Here is a 16,957-nt window from a genome sequence, read left to right on the forward strand (position 1 = left end):
GACTTTTGGGTAAAACTCTGGAGTGATATCTCTTACATATTACTGAGAGGTCGCTGGAGAACAGGCTCCCTAGGGAAGCAGTGGAAATGGTATTGTTTAAGACATTTAAAATTGGACAGGAGGAAATATATTGTAATGATCAATCCTGTGCTGGTATTTAGATGAAGTCTTGTCTCCTGTGAATAATAATAGAAAGTCCCTGTCTCAAGTGCCTGCCATTATTCAGTGAGCATTACCAGATCACATTGGCTTGCAACCTTCCCTCATCTCTGTACTTGCACTTAAAGGACAGCCTGAGTGATGCTTAGCACCTTTGCCTTTTCTCTTGGTGCCTCAAGTGTTGATTCTGTATTGCCTTACTTAGATTCTATTCCTTCACTGCTTCCACCAGACAGACTCCATATAGTACACAGAGATTTACAGGAAGCACGTGTAGTTTGTGGTAATAATAATAATAAAGTCTCCTGCTGTTTTCAAATCCCTGAGAAACTAAATCAAATGTAGAGGTCTATTAAAAAAAAAAAAAAAAGAGTGCAGCATGTGTATAAGACACCTTACCATTACCAGTGTGGGTCTGCCTTGTTTGGTGTATTTGGCTGTCATCTCTCTGAGGTCTGTGTTCAGTCTCCAGAGTGCAACTAAAACATTACACACCTCAAAAGGAAAAGCTGATGAAACAGCCTAAAATAACCTGAGCACCCATGCTTTGCTTGCCTCTTTTTCAGTAGCTCTGTGTTGTCATTACTGACAGGAGTCCATACAGCAAAATTCATTCTGTGCCGGTGGCCCCTGTCAAACAAATCTAGGTCTGGTCTGATTTATGGAGGCAGGAAAACTGGATGCAATTCCTGCATGGTGCTGTGATCTTAACAGAGCTCTGTTTTCTTGGTGTGTTTCTGTAGGTACCAAGCCTCTCTTCTTGACCTGGTGGAGTCTATGAGCCCAGTATCAGCTCCAGGACAGCTCTGCTGGGAACCTTGTGACAGGAGCAAACCGCACCTGCCCTGCTGTGTGAGCCACAGGCTGTCCTCCTCTTGGTGCCAGAGCCCCTGCAGCCCCAGGAGCAGAGCGGATGAGCTGGAGGAGAGTCGGCTCCTCGAGGAGATCTTCTTCATTTGACACTACTCCTTGGTCTGCACCTCCTCTGAAATTATTTGAGTGATCACTGCTTGTTTTCCCTCTTCTAAAACATAGCCAATTAGCATCCAGGTTCATTTTGGATTTAGTGATCATGATGCAAGTATATTGTTGGGGTACGCCAATCAGAAAGTGTTAACTTTTTCCCTAAACCTTTCATGTGCCAAGTAATCAATTTACAATAGCATTTTTTTAAAATCTACAACATTTTCTAATACATTGAAGTCACAGTTTTGCCAGCCTTATATCGAAAGTATATTTCATTATTGATTTTTTTTGCTCTAAAGCAGTTTGCAAGAACTGCCTAACATTCAACAACCAGCATGTTCAAAGTAGATTATTTTCTAATTAAACAAGTCTGTTTAAAACCTGGCATATTATAAAGGTACAAGCACTTTAGTACTTTTTCACTGATTTTATGATCTACTTTTTCCTTCAACATTCTGATATTTAACACACTGAGTTTTTAGGGGATATATTGTAAGCTTAACTCTACAATGTCTGATAATGTTAATAGATGATGTTTCAGGTAGATGTACTAGGCACAGGTTTGAATTATATTCCTCTTTAAATCAGTGCTATTTGACAGAGTTTATGTGCTGGGTAATGTAACCCTTGAAACAGCAGAACAGAGTCAGACATCGTAGAGATCCAAAACTGATTTGATGTACTTTTCAAGATGAAATACATAGTAGTGCTAGTATAAGAGCAGTCTTAAGACATTTTCACTAACTTGCACTATTTTGATCCTGCATCCAGGCTCCATTGTAAATAAGACAAATCAGTAATTATTTCCACTAGCAGCTCACAATGCACACTTTCCTGCCAGCTTTAATTATTCATGCTGTATCTATTTCAGTTTATTTAAATGCATTTCCATCTATTGCATGCACTTGGTTATTTAAAGAAATGTGCCGAATTGGTAAAAATGACTGCACATTACAGGATTAATGGTCATTTTCTCCACAATGCAGTGTTCATATTTTATTGTAACAGTAGCCACCGGCATGTGTTCTTAGAAATATGAGACTAAAATAGTCATTTTGCACAGTAAAATTGCAGCAAGGGAAAGGTAGAATTGATCCAGTTCAGGCAAGTTCTAGGCCATTTGCTCCCAAACACCACTTCATGGGCCAGTACTGCTTTTCAGACAGTCTCTTTAGGCAACCCTGCTTATCTTAATGGCTGGGTTGAGTTGCTGTACTGATGCTTGGGGTATGGCTGCTGCCTGCCTCCCCATGCTGCTCCTGTGCAATGTGTGATGCTCTGCAAGGTGGATCTCAGACGAGAGCACCGCAGCCCCTGGCAGCACCGTGCTCCATCAGTGAAACAAAAGGAGAGAGAAGGGGAAGTAGAACCTCAGGTTACTCTGGGCTGCTTTGTTCAGGCCCAGTCTTAATCACAATTAGGTGATATCCTTTCTGTGCATCCCAGCTGAATTTTAAAAGCTGCTTGGAGGAGTTTAAAGGAGAAAAGCAGCACTGCTGGACCAGAAAATTACTGCTGTGGCAAGTCCCTGCATGGTCTGTCCTGCTTTTAGTGAGGTGTTACAGTTTTATGGAATATGTCTGTCTGCTGTTGAATGTCCCTCTTGTTCTACTCCCTGAGCCTGTGAAGGCCCAGGTTTCTGCTAAGAGCCCCAAAGATGTACTCAGTGCCCTGGCCCAAGTAGAACAGATGGGAACATAAGTTTTCTTATTCTGTTGGCTGAGTAGTCTGCTGCTTAAAGAGGGCAGGAAAAAGGAGGAGAAAGAAAAGAATAATATACAAGGACCAGCAGGAAATTTGGGGATAACTGTCACATAGATCTTAGAGTTTGGGGTTGTTTCATGGTGTTTTTTTAGCTTTGCTGGTGTTTTTTTAAGTGTTGGCATTTATAGAGAAAGAGTTCTCTGATTTCAGTCCAATTGCTTCTTGTCTCTTTTCCAGTTTGACTGAAACTTTAATTGCCTTTTCTGATAAATGCTAACTGACCTTTCAAAACAGCAAAAAATACATGTATATTTCTTGAAAGGTGCCTTTGTGTTGAGAACACTCCATGGGAGCATTCTGTTCTTTGATTCTTTTGTGGGTGCCAATATTTAATGCTTTGAGATTTCTTATGATCACTTAAAAAATTCTACTTCTCAAGGTGACTTTTGGCTTGAATCTGTATTTTTTGGTTGTAGCTCTTTTTAAAAGGACATTGTCAGGATTGTGGGCTCTATGCTGAAGGTGCTGTCTGTCAGTCAGACCTATACAGGGGGCACATCTTTGTGAATCAAAGTTTTCTAGTAAAAGATGGTTGAAATCCCTGATGGGTGAAGAGCTGTATGCTTCAACTCTCTATGAGATGTGGACAAAAGAAACAAAAGCTATTAATTTCACAGACCCTGTGGAAAGTAATTTTTTATAATGCTGGCTCTTGCTCTAGTTATCAGCAGTACATTAGGAATAGTGTTTAGCAGTCAGTGCAAGCAAAGATATTTTGCCATGAGGCACTACAAAGTTGAAGTTATTAAAACATTTATAGCCTTAGAAAAAAAAATCAATGATTGTCAAATAGGAAAGGACAAAATCAGTAGTTTGTACTGGGAGGGGAATTGTTTTCCATCTGCTAAAACAGTAGAGGAAATGCAAAAATTAAACTAGCAAAAGCAATGACATGACAGTGTCCTTTTAAGTTTGAGTTTCTATATTGGGAGCTGCTGCTGGGGAGTTGGTCCAGCATAGACTGTCTGTCCAGAGTGTTCCCAGTGAATATCCTTCAGCTGCACATCAGGCTGTGTTTTCCATGGGGCTTTGTGGAGTAACATGACTGCTGCTAAGGCTCCTACCCATGCCTTCAGTTTGTGTCCTTCCCACGTGGTTCGTGCACACACACTTGCTGGCTGTTTGTGTAGTTACTGCTTTTGTGCACCTTGCACATCACAGACCTGTAATAATCACACCCTTTTCATTTCTAGCTTTTCCAGTCTTGCTGTTGAATCCCATCTCGAGCACGTATTTATATGTGTATGTGAGGTCTTAATCTAATAAATTATCTGGGGGTTTAATTTATTCTTCCAGACTTTTATTTGGCTTATCTTCTGATTTTTGTCCAGCTCAGCTGTCAATACTGCCATTGACAATGTGTTCCACTTCCCACAACATCAAATCATGTTATGTTCTGAGTCTTCAGTTTGCTAAGATACATGAAGAATTTGTTTTAAGCTTTCTCTTCCTCTCCAGGACATGGGTCTTACTGTGAGAAGGAGCAAGGCCTCCTTTGGAGCATGAAGTAAGAGAGAGGTCTCAAAATACAAAGGAGAAGAGAATTGAAGAACCAGCACCATGTTTTGGGACAAAAAAGTGAATTAAACAGTAAGGAAGAAAGGATGGAGGTGAAGGCAAGAAAGGACAAAGATGCAAGGCAGATAACTGTACCAAAGGTGGAGATGAAGTGGGAGTGAGCCAGAGGGCAGGGACAAGTTGTTAAACTAGAATAAGCAGGTGAAGGACAATTGTGTGCTTATATCTTAAAGTGAGAAATGTTTTCAAACACTGGTTCCCATAAGAGCCTTATGACTCCACACCCTTTTCCAAATCATGTTCCTGCATTTGAGGAGCTACTATCCAAGGCGTGCTTGCCAAATGAGGGAAAGAAGGAAATTACCTTGACCTAACTTTAGCATCTCCCCTTTAGAGCAGCTGGGCAGGGAGGCCAGAGCACATGGAGAGCAACTGTGCAGAACCCAGGTATAGCCCAGGGCATGGACTGAACTTAGTGCTTGCAAGGGATGGGGACTTAGATGGCTGAAGAATAGGAGACTGGAGAGCAAGAATCAGAATAAACAAATAAAATTTGCAGTGATCCAATGAGCTGTGGAGGTTTGGTGTTAAGGAAGGAGAGAAATGAGCTTAGCTGCACTTCAGAGAGATTGAGCCTGAGATATCCAAAAGACAGCCCTTGAAAGTGCATGTGAGCCTGGGGTTAAACTCTAGAAGTTGCAACAGAGATTTCTCAAATATGACCTCCAGCCTGTGTTTGAATTTGTACCATCTGTGGGGGAGAGAGCACAGCCTGGTTAGTTAGAAACCTCCTTTTTCACTGTTACTAAATTTATGAAATTGTGTGCTAATTAGTGTATGATTTATAAATTTACATAACTGCATGCTACATAAGACAACACAGAATATTGAATGAGGTGATTTAAACCAGCAGAAGCAATGTAGTCTGCTCTGACTGGGTGGCTTTCCTCTGGAAAATGCCTCCCCCATTCAGACCTGCTCCTGCATCATTGGAAGGCTTGTCTGCTCACAGTGACAATAAATGTTTTACAATATTGTGACTCCATGTAGCTGAGAGACGTCTAACTCCAGCATCTCTGGCATAGCTGTGCAGCAGAGCTTTCGTGGTGATCCCTGACTAGGGTGTTTGAAAGCAGAATTTAGCTAAAAAACAGCAAGAAACCCAACTTAGTCTGGCTAGTGTTGGTGCTTGAGGACTCCTACATTTGTTAACAGGGGTGGAAGAGCATCCCAGCTGCAGGAAAAGGATGGGCTGGGGAGAGGGGGAAACTGGATTTGTCTCCCGGCTCCAGGAAAGCCAATTTGCCTCCCTTCACGGGGTTCTGTGGGTTCTGTGCTGAACTGTTTAGCACCACATCTCAGAGGGGCTGTGACCTGTACCAGTGCCCACAGCAGAGGGCACTGGAAGTATCCACCAAAATATGTCTGTGAACGGTAATCTGTAAGAGCAGAAACATATGGGCCACACATTCCTATTGAACAGAAGCTGAAGCTCTCAGGCTTCATGTATTCTGAGGCTTGAAGGAAGGCTTGAAGGCACTGGGGAGCTGAACTGGAGAAACTCAGACATCACTAAGAGGTGAGGTCCTGACATTTGTGAGGTGAGAGATGCCCAGGTGGTCCCAGCAGATGACCTAATCTGTGAGCTGCAGTGAGAGCCAAGTTTCCTTGGTTCAGGATTCATCCTGAGTATGTAAAACAAAATAATTTTCCCTCAGAGCATGCAATAACCAATGTGAGTTCATTCTTTCTGGTCTCCTGTCTGCAGACAAGAGGAAAGTGAAAAGCTGAAAAAAGGTATATTTCCTGGTGCTTACTGGCAGCCACATTAAAACCTTGAAGTGTGGGTTTGATTAAAGCAGCTGCCCAAACACAAAGTGTTGGGTATTGTGAGCATTAAGAACAGAGTGGGAACTCCTCTCCTCTCCTACACCTGATAATGAAGGAAAGGACAAGATGAATTCACAGACACAAAATCCAGTTAATTCTTGAATTAGAGATGACTGCGAGAAAGTTGTATTGAAATTTTAAAAGTGCCTTGTCAAAATCTTCCAGCATGCAATTATTCTTGCTGCTACAAAACTGCCTTATTTTGAGGCTGAGATTATCTACCTGAATTTCCAGCTGCTGGACTTTGTTGTGCCTCTAGAAGCAGGATTACGAAGTTGCCATGTTGCCAGACTGAGTACCCGAAAGGGAGTGATAATCTCCTGGTCAAACCTTCTCTTTGTTGAGATGGTGTTGTGTCCTAATGTCTTTTTCAGCCTCTGGATGACTTGGAGGGTCTGTTTCTGAACTTTGTCTAGCATTTATGCATCTTGAAAGGTTTATACTAGAGCTGGATACCCAGTTCCAGTGCTGGAACTGGATGTGAAATGGTGGCATTGTGGCATCATTTCTGTACAGCCTTTCCTTTTTGCTACTTTCAGAAGCTTTTTTTTTTGTTTGTTTTTTGGATGTGTTGGGTTGAGTACCAGTACCAGGTCTGGTTGCATTTCAGATCATGGTTCTGTTTCCTGAAGCAGGAATTGTGTAAGAAGTGAAACCAGGAGGCCCTGATAAATTTAGAAGAGTTGAGGAGGAAAGAATAACATAAAGTGGAAATACCAAGCAGGAAAGAAAAAGATTGCAGGACTCAGTTTGGGACAGAGCATGAACTTGTGGGTGCAGTGCCTGTGAACTCAGACACCTTGATAACAATCTGCCAGACACATTCTTGATGGGATGGGGGAGACCCAGACAACACAAACTCTCAGAAGGAAAAGAGTGAACAAAGCACAAGGCAGTGATAGCAACAAAAACAGATGAGAAGACTTTTGAGCTGCAGGTGGGGAGGCAATGACATCTCTGAATTGCAGAGAAAATGGCTCCTTGTCAGTGGAGCTGGTGCCCCTCTATTTGCACTTGTGCCTTTAGCACAGGGATCTCATTACCAGAGAGCTTACTGGCAGATTGGAGAGATCGCAGTGAGGAGTAATAAAAATGATCAGGGACTGCTATAATTGACATAATGAGGAAACAAGATGAGAAGAGTCAGATATTTATAGCATGGGTGAGAGAGACAATTAAAAGGTGGGGTGGGAGATGGACTGGATGACCTGAAAGCCTTGTCTGTTTCTAATAACTCCTTGTCGTCTGCTGAACAGAGGACTTGAATTTACCGAGGCTGTCAATCTGACTCTTAACAGCCCTAACTTCCTGTGTTGAAAAGCTCAGGTGGGTGTACTCTGGCTGTATTGGCACTGTCAGGATGTCACTGGTGCTGTACTTTGCTTAAAAAAGTAGTCATCAACCATGTTGTGGAAAAAAATTGACATGCTGACAGTAAAGAGAAAAAAATTAGGCCTTCATAAAGTAAAAAGCCATAGAAAACCTTGCTGAGGGAAAGGGCTGCCTGGGAAGGGCTGCCTGGTTGTTTAGCTGATGATGCCGAGCTCTTTCTGCTGCCTGGAGGGTGGCCTGTGGAGAAGGAAGGTCCATGGGGAGGGAGAAGATGTGAGAAATTTTCTCTGTGAGCTGGCACCCAGCTGTGCGTGCAGCTGAACAACACCACTGCTCCCCAGGATGCACAGATGTGCGCAGGCTGTTGTCCCCAACAGCTGCTAGCTCCATAGACAGCTCTTGGAGCAAGTTCTGGGCCAGGCAAAAGCCTGCCAGTCCCTGATGGCTACAGCCACGTGTGGGGTTTTGCTTCCCTTCCTAGTTCATCCATTTGTGTTCCTGCACTGGGGCCAGGGTCAGTGTCCAGGCAGTTTTTTATAGCTCCAGTGTTTGCTCTGTACTTGGGAGACTGCAGCAGGATTGGAGGCAGCCAAGCTGGAGACATCTCAGCTCCTGAGTTGCAGTCAAATTAAAACACTGCTGTGGAAAGCAAGGGGGCTGTGTGTGTTGGAGGCACTTTGGGGAAATATCAGAGCGGTGCTTGTTGAGTCTGGTGGCGGAGTAGCCGCTCTGTTTTAATGATACCTGTGTGCAAAGGCCACAGCTGCTGTCATCCGTTTCACATTAGTCTGACTTTCACAGAGCAGACATAGCCTAGGGTGGTGGAAAGGAGAGAAAGGTGACCAAGAAAAGAAAAAAAAAAAAAAAAAGGCATTCATTTTTCACCGATTTTTCCATCCCTCTGAGCCGTGATACCAGTCTGTGGCTGAGCAACAGTAATCTTATCCAGCGTACTGTTGATTTAAGCCTCTTGGATTTATATAACTTTGGAAATGGTAAACTATATTAATTTGCTATGTTTTCAAGGGAAAGTTATTTATTGAGAGACATTTTTAACTCAAGTGCCAGGAGCCTTAAATCATTATAATAAATTCATGCTATTCAGGGTTTCTTACATTGTAATAAATTTGTTTTAAACATGAATGAGGAGATCCATGATTTCTTTAATATACTGTTATGTATTTCCTTTCAAAATGACACAGCTCACTATATCAAGTGGGAGAATAATAGTGAGAGATTTACAGCACTTAAGAATAACACAGCCTGGGAATGTGACATGTGAACCAACACGGGGCAGGGGGGCTGGAAGCTGCAGGGAGCCCACCACTGCTCCCGGTGGCCCTGCCCGGGGTTAAACAGCAGCAATGGGTCAAAAACAGTGAGTGAAACCACAGCCGGGTGGGAGGCTCCCTACAGGGTGGGAATCACAACATGGCCTTGCATCTGCTTCCCATTTTAATGCACAACCAACACCTGAAAGGTGACAAGGATCATCTGCCATGACCTGGGAGGGTGACTTCCAAACAGCCGGACTGGGATGAGAGCTGAGCCAGAGGTTTGCTTGCTGCCTTTCACCAGGCACTCATCCCCCCTGGCTGTGCTGGTGTGTGGGGAGCGGACCCTCAGCAGTGGCCAGTGGCCCTGGAGTGCGGCGAGGAGGCACCAGGTAAGCAGTCAGATAAATTCCAGTCTCTGTTCTTAATCCCTGACCCCCCGTTAAACCCCTGCTGACCCTTTTGCTCACTGTTACACACATGGGCAGCTGTGAGCACAGGACAATAAAACTTGCAGCTGGCTTTACATCAAGTCCTCTGAGCTTCACAGGGAGGAGGAGCTGGCACAGACACAGCCTCGGTGGCGTCAGCATCTGAGGGCTGAAACAAACCCACTTTGGCAGCACAGTTCTGGCTTTTTTGGGAAGCAGAGCCCCTGTGCCTCATGTAACATCTGCTGAACTTGTGTCCCAGCTTCATCTAATCATGGAGTGCTGCAGAAACGAGGTCTTGTGCTTGTGGTGACCTTGGGATCACGGTTGACTGGGGCAAAGCATCACAGTGCCCAAACTACAAAGGCCAATTGGTTTCCTGGTGTCTGATGAGAGCAGTTACCCCCTGAGATACCTAAAAACCTTCCAGCTCCTCCAGGCACAGCCTTGCTATAGAGACTTGAGGAGCTGTCCTGCCATGATATGAAAGTCTGCCCCTCTGGATGCCTGTGCACGGAGCCAAGAGCACTTTCCTGGCTCTGGAGGGTTAATAGGTCTTTGGTGGGTGCGGCTATGGCAGAGGGCAATTAAATGCTGCTAGTTCCTGTGGGAAGGGGTGGTCCTGCTGCTGCTCCTCACCTGGCTGCAGGTGAGGTGTAGGACAGGGAGGACTTCAGCTGCCCAGGGAGGGGGCTGATGGTGCACTGAGGATTTCTGTGGGCTGCTGGCATCGAGGGCTTGGACAGCTTGGGAAAGGGGAGGAGGGGACAGGAGGGACTCTCGTGCTCGGAGAAGTGATGGCAGGACCTCATCTGTCAGCGCAGAAAAATGTCTGGCTAATAAACTTGCCAAACGTCCCTAATAAAGGGCTGGATGTGTTATCATGTAGAATGGTTTTATAGGGGACAGCCATAAAACGTGCACATTGCCCTTTAAAATGCCAGGACAAGGATTGATTCCAGCAGGGCGGAGGGAGAGGAGGAGGGGAAATGAGGCTAATTGGAAAAGGGGGATAAATCCAGGGGCTCATTTCTCTGCCGTGGGTCCCCAGGGTGTCAAGGAGTAGTAACAAAGTGGGATTCACTGCCTTATGGGCTGTGCCCGAGCCTGGGCTTCTCTGCTGCATCCCCACCACCCTGTGCAGTGCTGGGCATCCTTTCTGGCATCTATTTCTGCTGCAGGACTCTTGCTCCTTCTGACACCCAGGCCAGGGAAAGCTGTGGAGATGCCTCCATCAGCCTCCTCCTCACCTCTGCTTCTCCTTTTGGTCCCTGGAGTCCAGCACCCATTTCTTCCTCCTGCCGGTTCTGGTGCCCTGCCTGCCCAGGGGTCCCATCGCTCCCTCTCCTTCCTGGTGATTTCAGCTCTCCTATAAGTGATACTGAGAGGGGCTGGGGCAGCAGTTTTGTGTCCCCTGTTCCACAGACAGGGCACAGCCTGTCCTGGGGATGCAGGTGTGTGTCTGTGCTTCGAGCTTTGCTTGAATAAACAGGAGAGAGGAAGCTGGAGGGAGGCCCAGGGTGTGTTTAGTAGCAATCAATAAATATATTGTACTCCAGCTCACTTTCAATGCTGCAGAAAACAGGCAGTGATTTCACTTAATAAATGTAGACAGTATTGCAGAGCTACAAGAGCATCTATCGTGTAACACAGAATTTCTGCACCACAGGGCTGCATGTGGCCACTGCCTGGTACTCTCCACAGCTGAGGCCCATCAGCTGCCATGGGCACAGGGGCCAGCCTCTGCTTTTTCATTTTCTTCTTTCAGTTTCCATGGACAGAGACACTGGGCAGCCAAACCTCTATGAGATCTGGTGGAGGGAGAAATAAAAAAATGCCAATCTCCTCAAAGTCACTGAAAACCTTGTGTATTTCACCGCTGGGTGGGAGGTGGGCAGGCACTGGAGAGGTAGAAAAAAAAGAGCCAGGAAAAGTCAGATTTTTTTGTTGGCCAGGACTGCTTCAAAGAAGTTTGTCAGCGTGCGTTTGTTGGTATGTGCCAGATCTCACTTGTCTGCCCACTCTGTGCATGTGGCACTGCCAGATTTCAAATTTCCTGAGTTCCTGGCAATCCCCATTGGAGCTGGAGGTGACACCCCTGGGAGGGAGGTGGTGCAGGTGGGGCACCCGTGTCCCCTGGCTCTGAAAATGCTCTTTGGCTACCCATGGTAATGGACAGGGATTTTGAATCCTCCAAGCTGAATAGTCCAGGTCTTTCATCCCTGTTCCACAGTTGTGAAGTTCAGAACAATGTCCAGGCTCCTGAGGTCTGGATTTGCTTCTTTGCTCCCTCTTGGCTCAGGCCCATCTCTGCTGCACTCACCACAGTGAAATTTTCATTGAACACAGTTTTAGTTCTGGATTTGTAATTAAATTTAAGGGCTGGTAAATTTTGCTATGAACATTTTTCTGGCTCCCCTCCTAAGCATTTGGTCTGTTCAAATAGTACTTAGTGTTTTGCAGATGCTGTTGGATGTTACACTGCCAACCACAAGTATGAAAAAAAAGCGTGATTTAGAAAAATACTAATGCATTTGAGGTCTTGTTTTTGCTTTTATTATTACGCTTCAAAGCTTTTTCCAATGTTTTTTCAGTTATAAACTTATGTGGCATGTGGGAATATCATCCTAGCACTTGACTTCAAGAGCTGTGACCTTTCCACTTCATCAAACCTATGATCAAAACATGGGCATGGCAGCACTGCCCATAATTGCTTTCTGAGTTAAAGAATTTCCTCCAATCTCCAGTAATAAGGAAAATGAAATCTTCAGGTGGGGTTTAGTAGTTCACCCTGAAAGAGTTCCATCTCATTCTAAATATTAAGCCATGCAGTGATTTCTGGGCACTTCTCTGCTTTGAGACCCGTGGGAGAATTAACTCAAATGCATTTTTAAAGGGGATTAATTAAACTGAATCAGGACTCTGTTTCAACACTCAGAATTAAGATGAGTTGAAGTAAGACCCCTTCAATTAAGCAAAAGAGATGAGAGACCTCTTTGACACCAAATGCACGTGCCTGAGGAACTGCTGGTGTGGTGTGACCAGTCCTGTTTTCATATATTTAATTCAGACTAAATGACCTAGTGCAGACAAACCCTGGGATGTTAAGACTGGCTGTGATGACACTGGGAATATCCACCTTCCTAGGTGTTTTGTGAGGGGACAGAATGTGTGTAAGACACAGGTTCCTCTATAAAAGGCACAGTCAGTCTTGGTCTGTTCAGAGTCCAGTGACAGCGTGGAGCTTTCAGAGGTTTAGCAACAGACATACTCCTTAAAAAAAAAAAAAAAAGCAAGTCATTAATCAAGGATGGGAAATCTCAACGGAGAAGGTAAACTGGAGATAAGAGCTCCAAAACTTTTGTTTGACCAAGTTTTGTACCATATCACTTTGACTGGGGTCTCTTTGTTAATTTATGGGGAGGAGAGGGGTTAAAGTTTAATCAGCTTTTGTGTACATTGGGAAAAATTTTACTTTTGAGTAAAGACTCAGACTCCTTTAGCTAATTAGATACCAAGGTGATGTGTGCACTATGTACACTTCTGACAGTTTCTTTTTCTTATCTCTGCCATCAGTTACTTGGCTGTGAAGTCTGATGTCTGAAACTCTGCCAGGATTTCTGAACAGAGTCCTTCACATGAGATTTCTCCACCTTTTAGTTCCCATTTCAGGGTAGAAGAAGTTTTCTGTTTACTTTTATCTTTTTCTTTCCCTCCTTTCTGATTTCTTCCAGCTGGGGATCTGACACATGATTTACTCTCAGTGCCTTGGAGATACTCTCTAAGAATCTCTGGGCACTTCTTTTTAAGAGGAGAACTGGCCAACTCACTTTCCTGCAGCAGAGGGGTTCAGAGTGTAGTGAGAGTAGGGAAATTGTTCCTTCAAGCTTTGTGCCAGTGTGTATTCATGTGGGATTTCCCCAATATCCAAATAAAGCTGTTAAATTCTAGAGTGGGGTGTCTGAGGAGCATCCTGTGGCTCAGAGCTCAAGACCCACCATGGCATGAATGTTCCAGTGGGCCTCAGTGTAAAGTCCAGCTGGGAAAGGACAGATCCCCACTGTGCAATGCCAAAACACCCTTGCATGTATCCTGATCAATAACCCAACTGCCTAAGTACCCCCTAGAAAATGCCAGGAAGAGTCTGGGCCAGCCTTTGTGGTCCTTGGGAGAGCCAGGGCAGCCAAGGTAGGAGGTGCCAAGGCTGCTGGGGAGCTGTGCAGACGGTGGGGTCTGGCAGGGTCTCTGAAATCCCTGAGTGGGGAGTGCTGCCCTGACAAGGTCTTTGAAGGGTTGGGGGTGTTAAGGACAGCCTGATGTGCTGATTATCCAGAATGATTCCCTAAAGGGTCTTTAGCAGGTCCTGTGGGAGCTTGGACAAACCCCACAGCTCGCTGCCTGCTCTCAGAGAGCCCCGAGGATCACACTGCTCCCCCGGGGCAGTGCTGTTGAGCTGGTGCAGTGTTCTCCCACCACGACACTGAGCCTGGGACTGAAGGACATGTGAGGATATCCTGTGGGGAAGAAGAGGTGCAGGAGGAAACTTCTCAGAAACAGCCTGAGAATTTGTGTTTTTGCTGGTCAGGGTAGGGAGGCTGAGAACCTTCCTATCCCTTCACTAAAGGAACAGCACAGAGTTTTCTGAGCTGGAAAATTAAACTCTTTACATCAGAGAAATCCAAAGCCAGGAATTAATTTTGGAAGAAGAGCTCCCTATTTTACAAACTCCAGCTGCATCTGAACAGGTTCAGTGTGGCTTTGCTAAATGCTTCTCTGAGCCCTGACAATCTTTGGAAAGGAATGTGGTCCTCCCCGCCAGCTCCCCAAGAAGGTGAATGTCAGCATGGGATGTGATTTCTACAACTCCTGCACAAAGCAGCTTAGCAATGGGCTCACTGGCTGGTGCAAAAAGCTCCTGGTGCTCCACTTCGTTGCTCTTTCCTGAATGTCAGCCATGGCTCTGCAGAGAATTGTTTGCAAAAAGGCAAATGAGTCCAAAGAGAACATGGTAAATGTAGCCTTGCATTATACTGGGGATTTTTAGGGTGAATTTACTCCTCTCTCCCTAATATTAGCACTGTCCTGGGCAGGCTGTGCTCTGGGCTATATACTTCAGGGGCAAATTCATAATTTTGCCATTTCCCACCACCTACCCCCGAATACACCCGCTTGGCACATGGGGCTGTACCAAGATAAAGCATGAAATCCTACACACGAATCCAATGTTCTCACAAATACAACTGGAGCCAAAATCTGTTGTTTTTATTGTTAAAAAATGATGTTATTTTCCTTCATTGCAGAAGCATTTGATTTAACCAAAAGCTTCTCACATGGAGTTTGCTTTGAGATGGGGTTAGAAAAATAGAAAGCCTGGATAGGGTAAAGGGTTGGGAAGCAAGAAGAAATCTTCTCAGGTTTGCAGACTGGGATGTGAGTTGCTAAAGATTTAAGGGGCCTTGCAGTCAAGGGGCTTAGCTGAAAATGTTTCATTTTGACACAGAGCACACAGACTCATTACGGCCTGCTTTCCAATTCTGATTGTCACAGAAAATTCCTCGGAGGAAAGAGTCATTCCCAGGAGTATTAGGATGCTGGAAGAGGCAGAGGTGTGCTGACAGAGCAAGGGTGGTGAAGCTGGCTGTGTGGCCAGAGAGTGGAGCCATTGGTGTCTGATTTGGGTCACAGGATGATTCAGGCTGACAGGGACCTCACGAGGTCTCTGGTGCAGCCTCCCAAAGGCAGGGCCAGCTGTGAGATGGGACCAGGCTGCTCAGGGCTTTATCCTGATGGTTCTTGTAAACCTTCAGGAATGGGCATGCCATAGGCTCTGGGATGGATGAGCTGTCTGGGCAGCTTTGCCAGTGCTTGACTCTCTTCATGGGGAAGAATATTTTTCCTATATCCATCCCAAACTTTTCTTGTCTCTGAGCATAGCTTGGAGTAGTCCTTTAATTTTGGCACCATTTGCAAATTCTCATCCTCTCTCCAATTTGCTGTTGAAGAAGTTGATCCAGACTGGTCCCAGAACAGACCACTCCAGTACTCCTTTTGTCTCTGGCACTTCAGAGATCTGCTTGAGAAAGGGATTTTTTTCCCCTCTTTCTGTGCCTTTCTGTGCCACATGTCATGGGCTGTGGGGACACCCCAGATGTTCATCACATGGGCTTGCATGGGCTTGGCTCATCCAAGCAAAGCTATAAAGATTTTTTTTTTTTTTAGTAGTCAACATCTGTAAGAGCTGTCCATCCAGCCAAGGGTGAGGGCTATTTTCACCAAGTATTTTCCTCTCCTCCCTCACCCTCATTCTCTCTGCTCTCCCACCAGCAAATAGAGGGAGAAGAGCTGATCATTGGAGTCCAGCTGGGGAAAGCCAGACTGAGCCATAACTAGGTGAGGCAGTCTTTATTGGGATCAGAGGGTTATGGAAAACAGAGTGCAGAAATGCTAAGAGGAAATTACAATTTCTCTCTTTTAATTTTTTTTCCTCTCCCTCTCCTGTCACTGGTTTTTCCTCCTAGGTGTTGGGGTCTTTCCAGAGGCAATCGTTACTGTTAATGATTTTAGCTTGTTGGCTATTATCACATTTGTGCCTGGGGACTGCAGCTGGCTATCTGGGCTCTGGCAGGCCTTGACAGCAATCAGCTCCTTCCAGCTTCACACTAATTTTCTCGGGGGATCTCAGAAGAAAATACTTTTTCGTTCATTTTCCCCTCTCTTTCCACATGTCCCTCCTGTCCTACTTTCCTGCCTCCCTTTTCTGGGAGCTCTGGCCCAGGATGGGGGCACACAGGGGAGTCTGGTGGAGAAACCCACAGTGAGGTGTGGGGCATTTGGATGTACCAAGGGGGGATACATCTCCAGGGAAGGAGCACCCCAGCTTTTGTTGCCCAGGCCATGTTTGGGCTCAGGTTTGCCTCGCTGCTGGTCCCCCAGCTGTTACAGAGACAAGGAGAGACCATTGCAGTTATTTCATGAAAAGTGTACATCTTTTTCAGTGGCTCAGCCTGAGAGCAGAGCTTTTACAGCCTTGAGTTTAATATTCTCTTTTTTCCCTCCATCATCATTTTATATTATTCAAAGCAAATCAGACAGCCTTTGAAGAACAGCTCAAAACCTTTTTCTTACCTTCTTTTCTTCTTCTTCCTTTTTGTTTTTTTTAAGGCGGGAAAGAGTGGGAGCCACCTGGTACATTTTCTTTCTCAATTCAGTGATTTTATTCATTGGGGAAGAGATCGCTTTGCATCTTGTTCTTTAAAGGAGTGTAAAAGGCAGGTAAGATCTGTATTTCTAAAAGCCCCAAAAGAGAGTGCTTTTCTGTAAGGGTGACCAGCATCTTCTTTGCACTGAAAGCAGCCTGCCTGGTGAAAATGTGACTGCTCATGTGGGGAAGGGCTCTGGTCTGGAACCACTGCTACACTCGGAGCTGCTCAGCAAAATCCTTGCTCTGAGGCATTCCAGTGACTGTCCAGACTAATCTGGCAGGCTGAGAATCTCCAAAGAACACCAAATCTGGAAAAGTGACCATGAGGAAACATGTTGTCCTGGTGTAAGTTGCCCTTTGGAGGGTTTTTGGTGGTGGGCACTGCATTGGCAAGGAGATCTTTTCCAAGGAAAAGTGTTTTT

At 45.2% G+C, this 16,957-nt stretch overlaps 1 protein-coding gene across 2 annotated transcripts in view; it reads left to right on the top strand.

Moving 5' to 3' along the window:
* Positions 1-8,772, top strand: part of KIAA1328 (KIAA1328 ortholog) — a 176,312-nt gene extending 167,540 nt beyond the window's left edge. For both annotated transcript variants that reach the window (XM_054652400.2, XM_077171077.1), the window contains one exon: positions 903-8,772. In XM_054652400.2, the coding sequence (XP_054508375.2) occupies positions 903-1,119 (217 nt within the window). In that variant the 3' untranslated portion in view covers positions 1,120-8,772. The remainder of the gene's footprint in view (positions 1-902) is intronic.
* Positions 8,773-16,957: the final 8,185 nt, after the last annotated feature.

The sequence above is a fragment of the Agelaius phoeniceus genome, chromosome Z (assembly GCF_051311805.1).
Source record: "Agelaius phoeniceus isolate bAgePho1 chromosome Z, bAgePho1.hap1, whole genome shotgun sequence".
Classification (NCBI taxonomy): Eukaryota; Metazoa; Chordata; class Aves; order Passeriformes; family Icteridae; genus Agelaius; species Agelaius phoeniceus.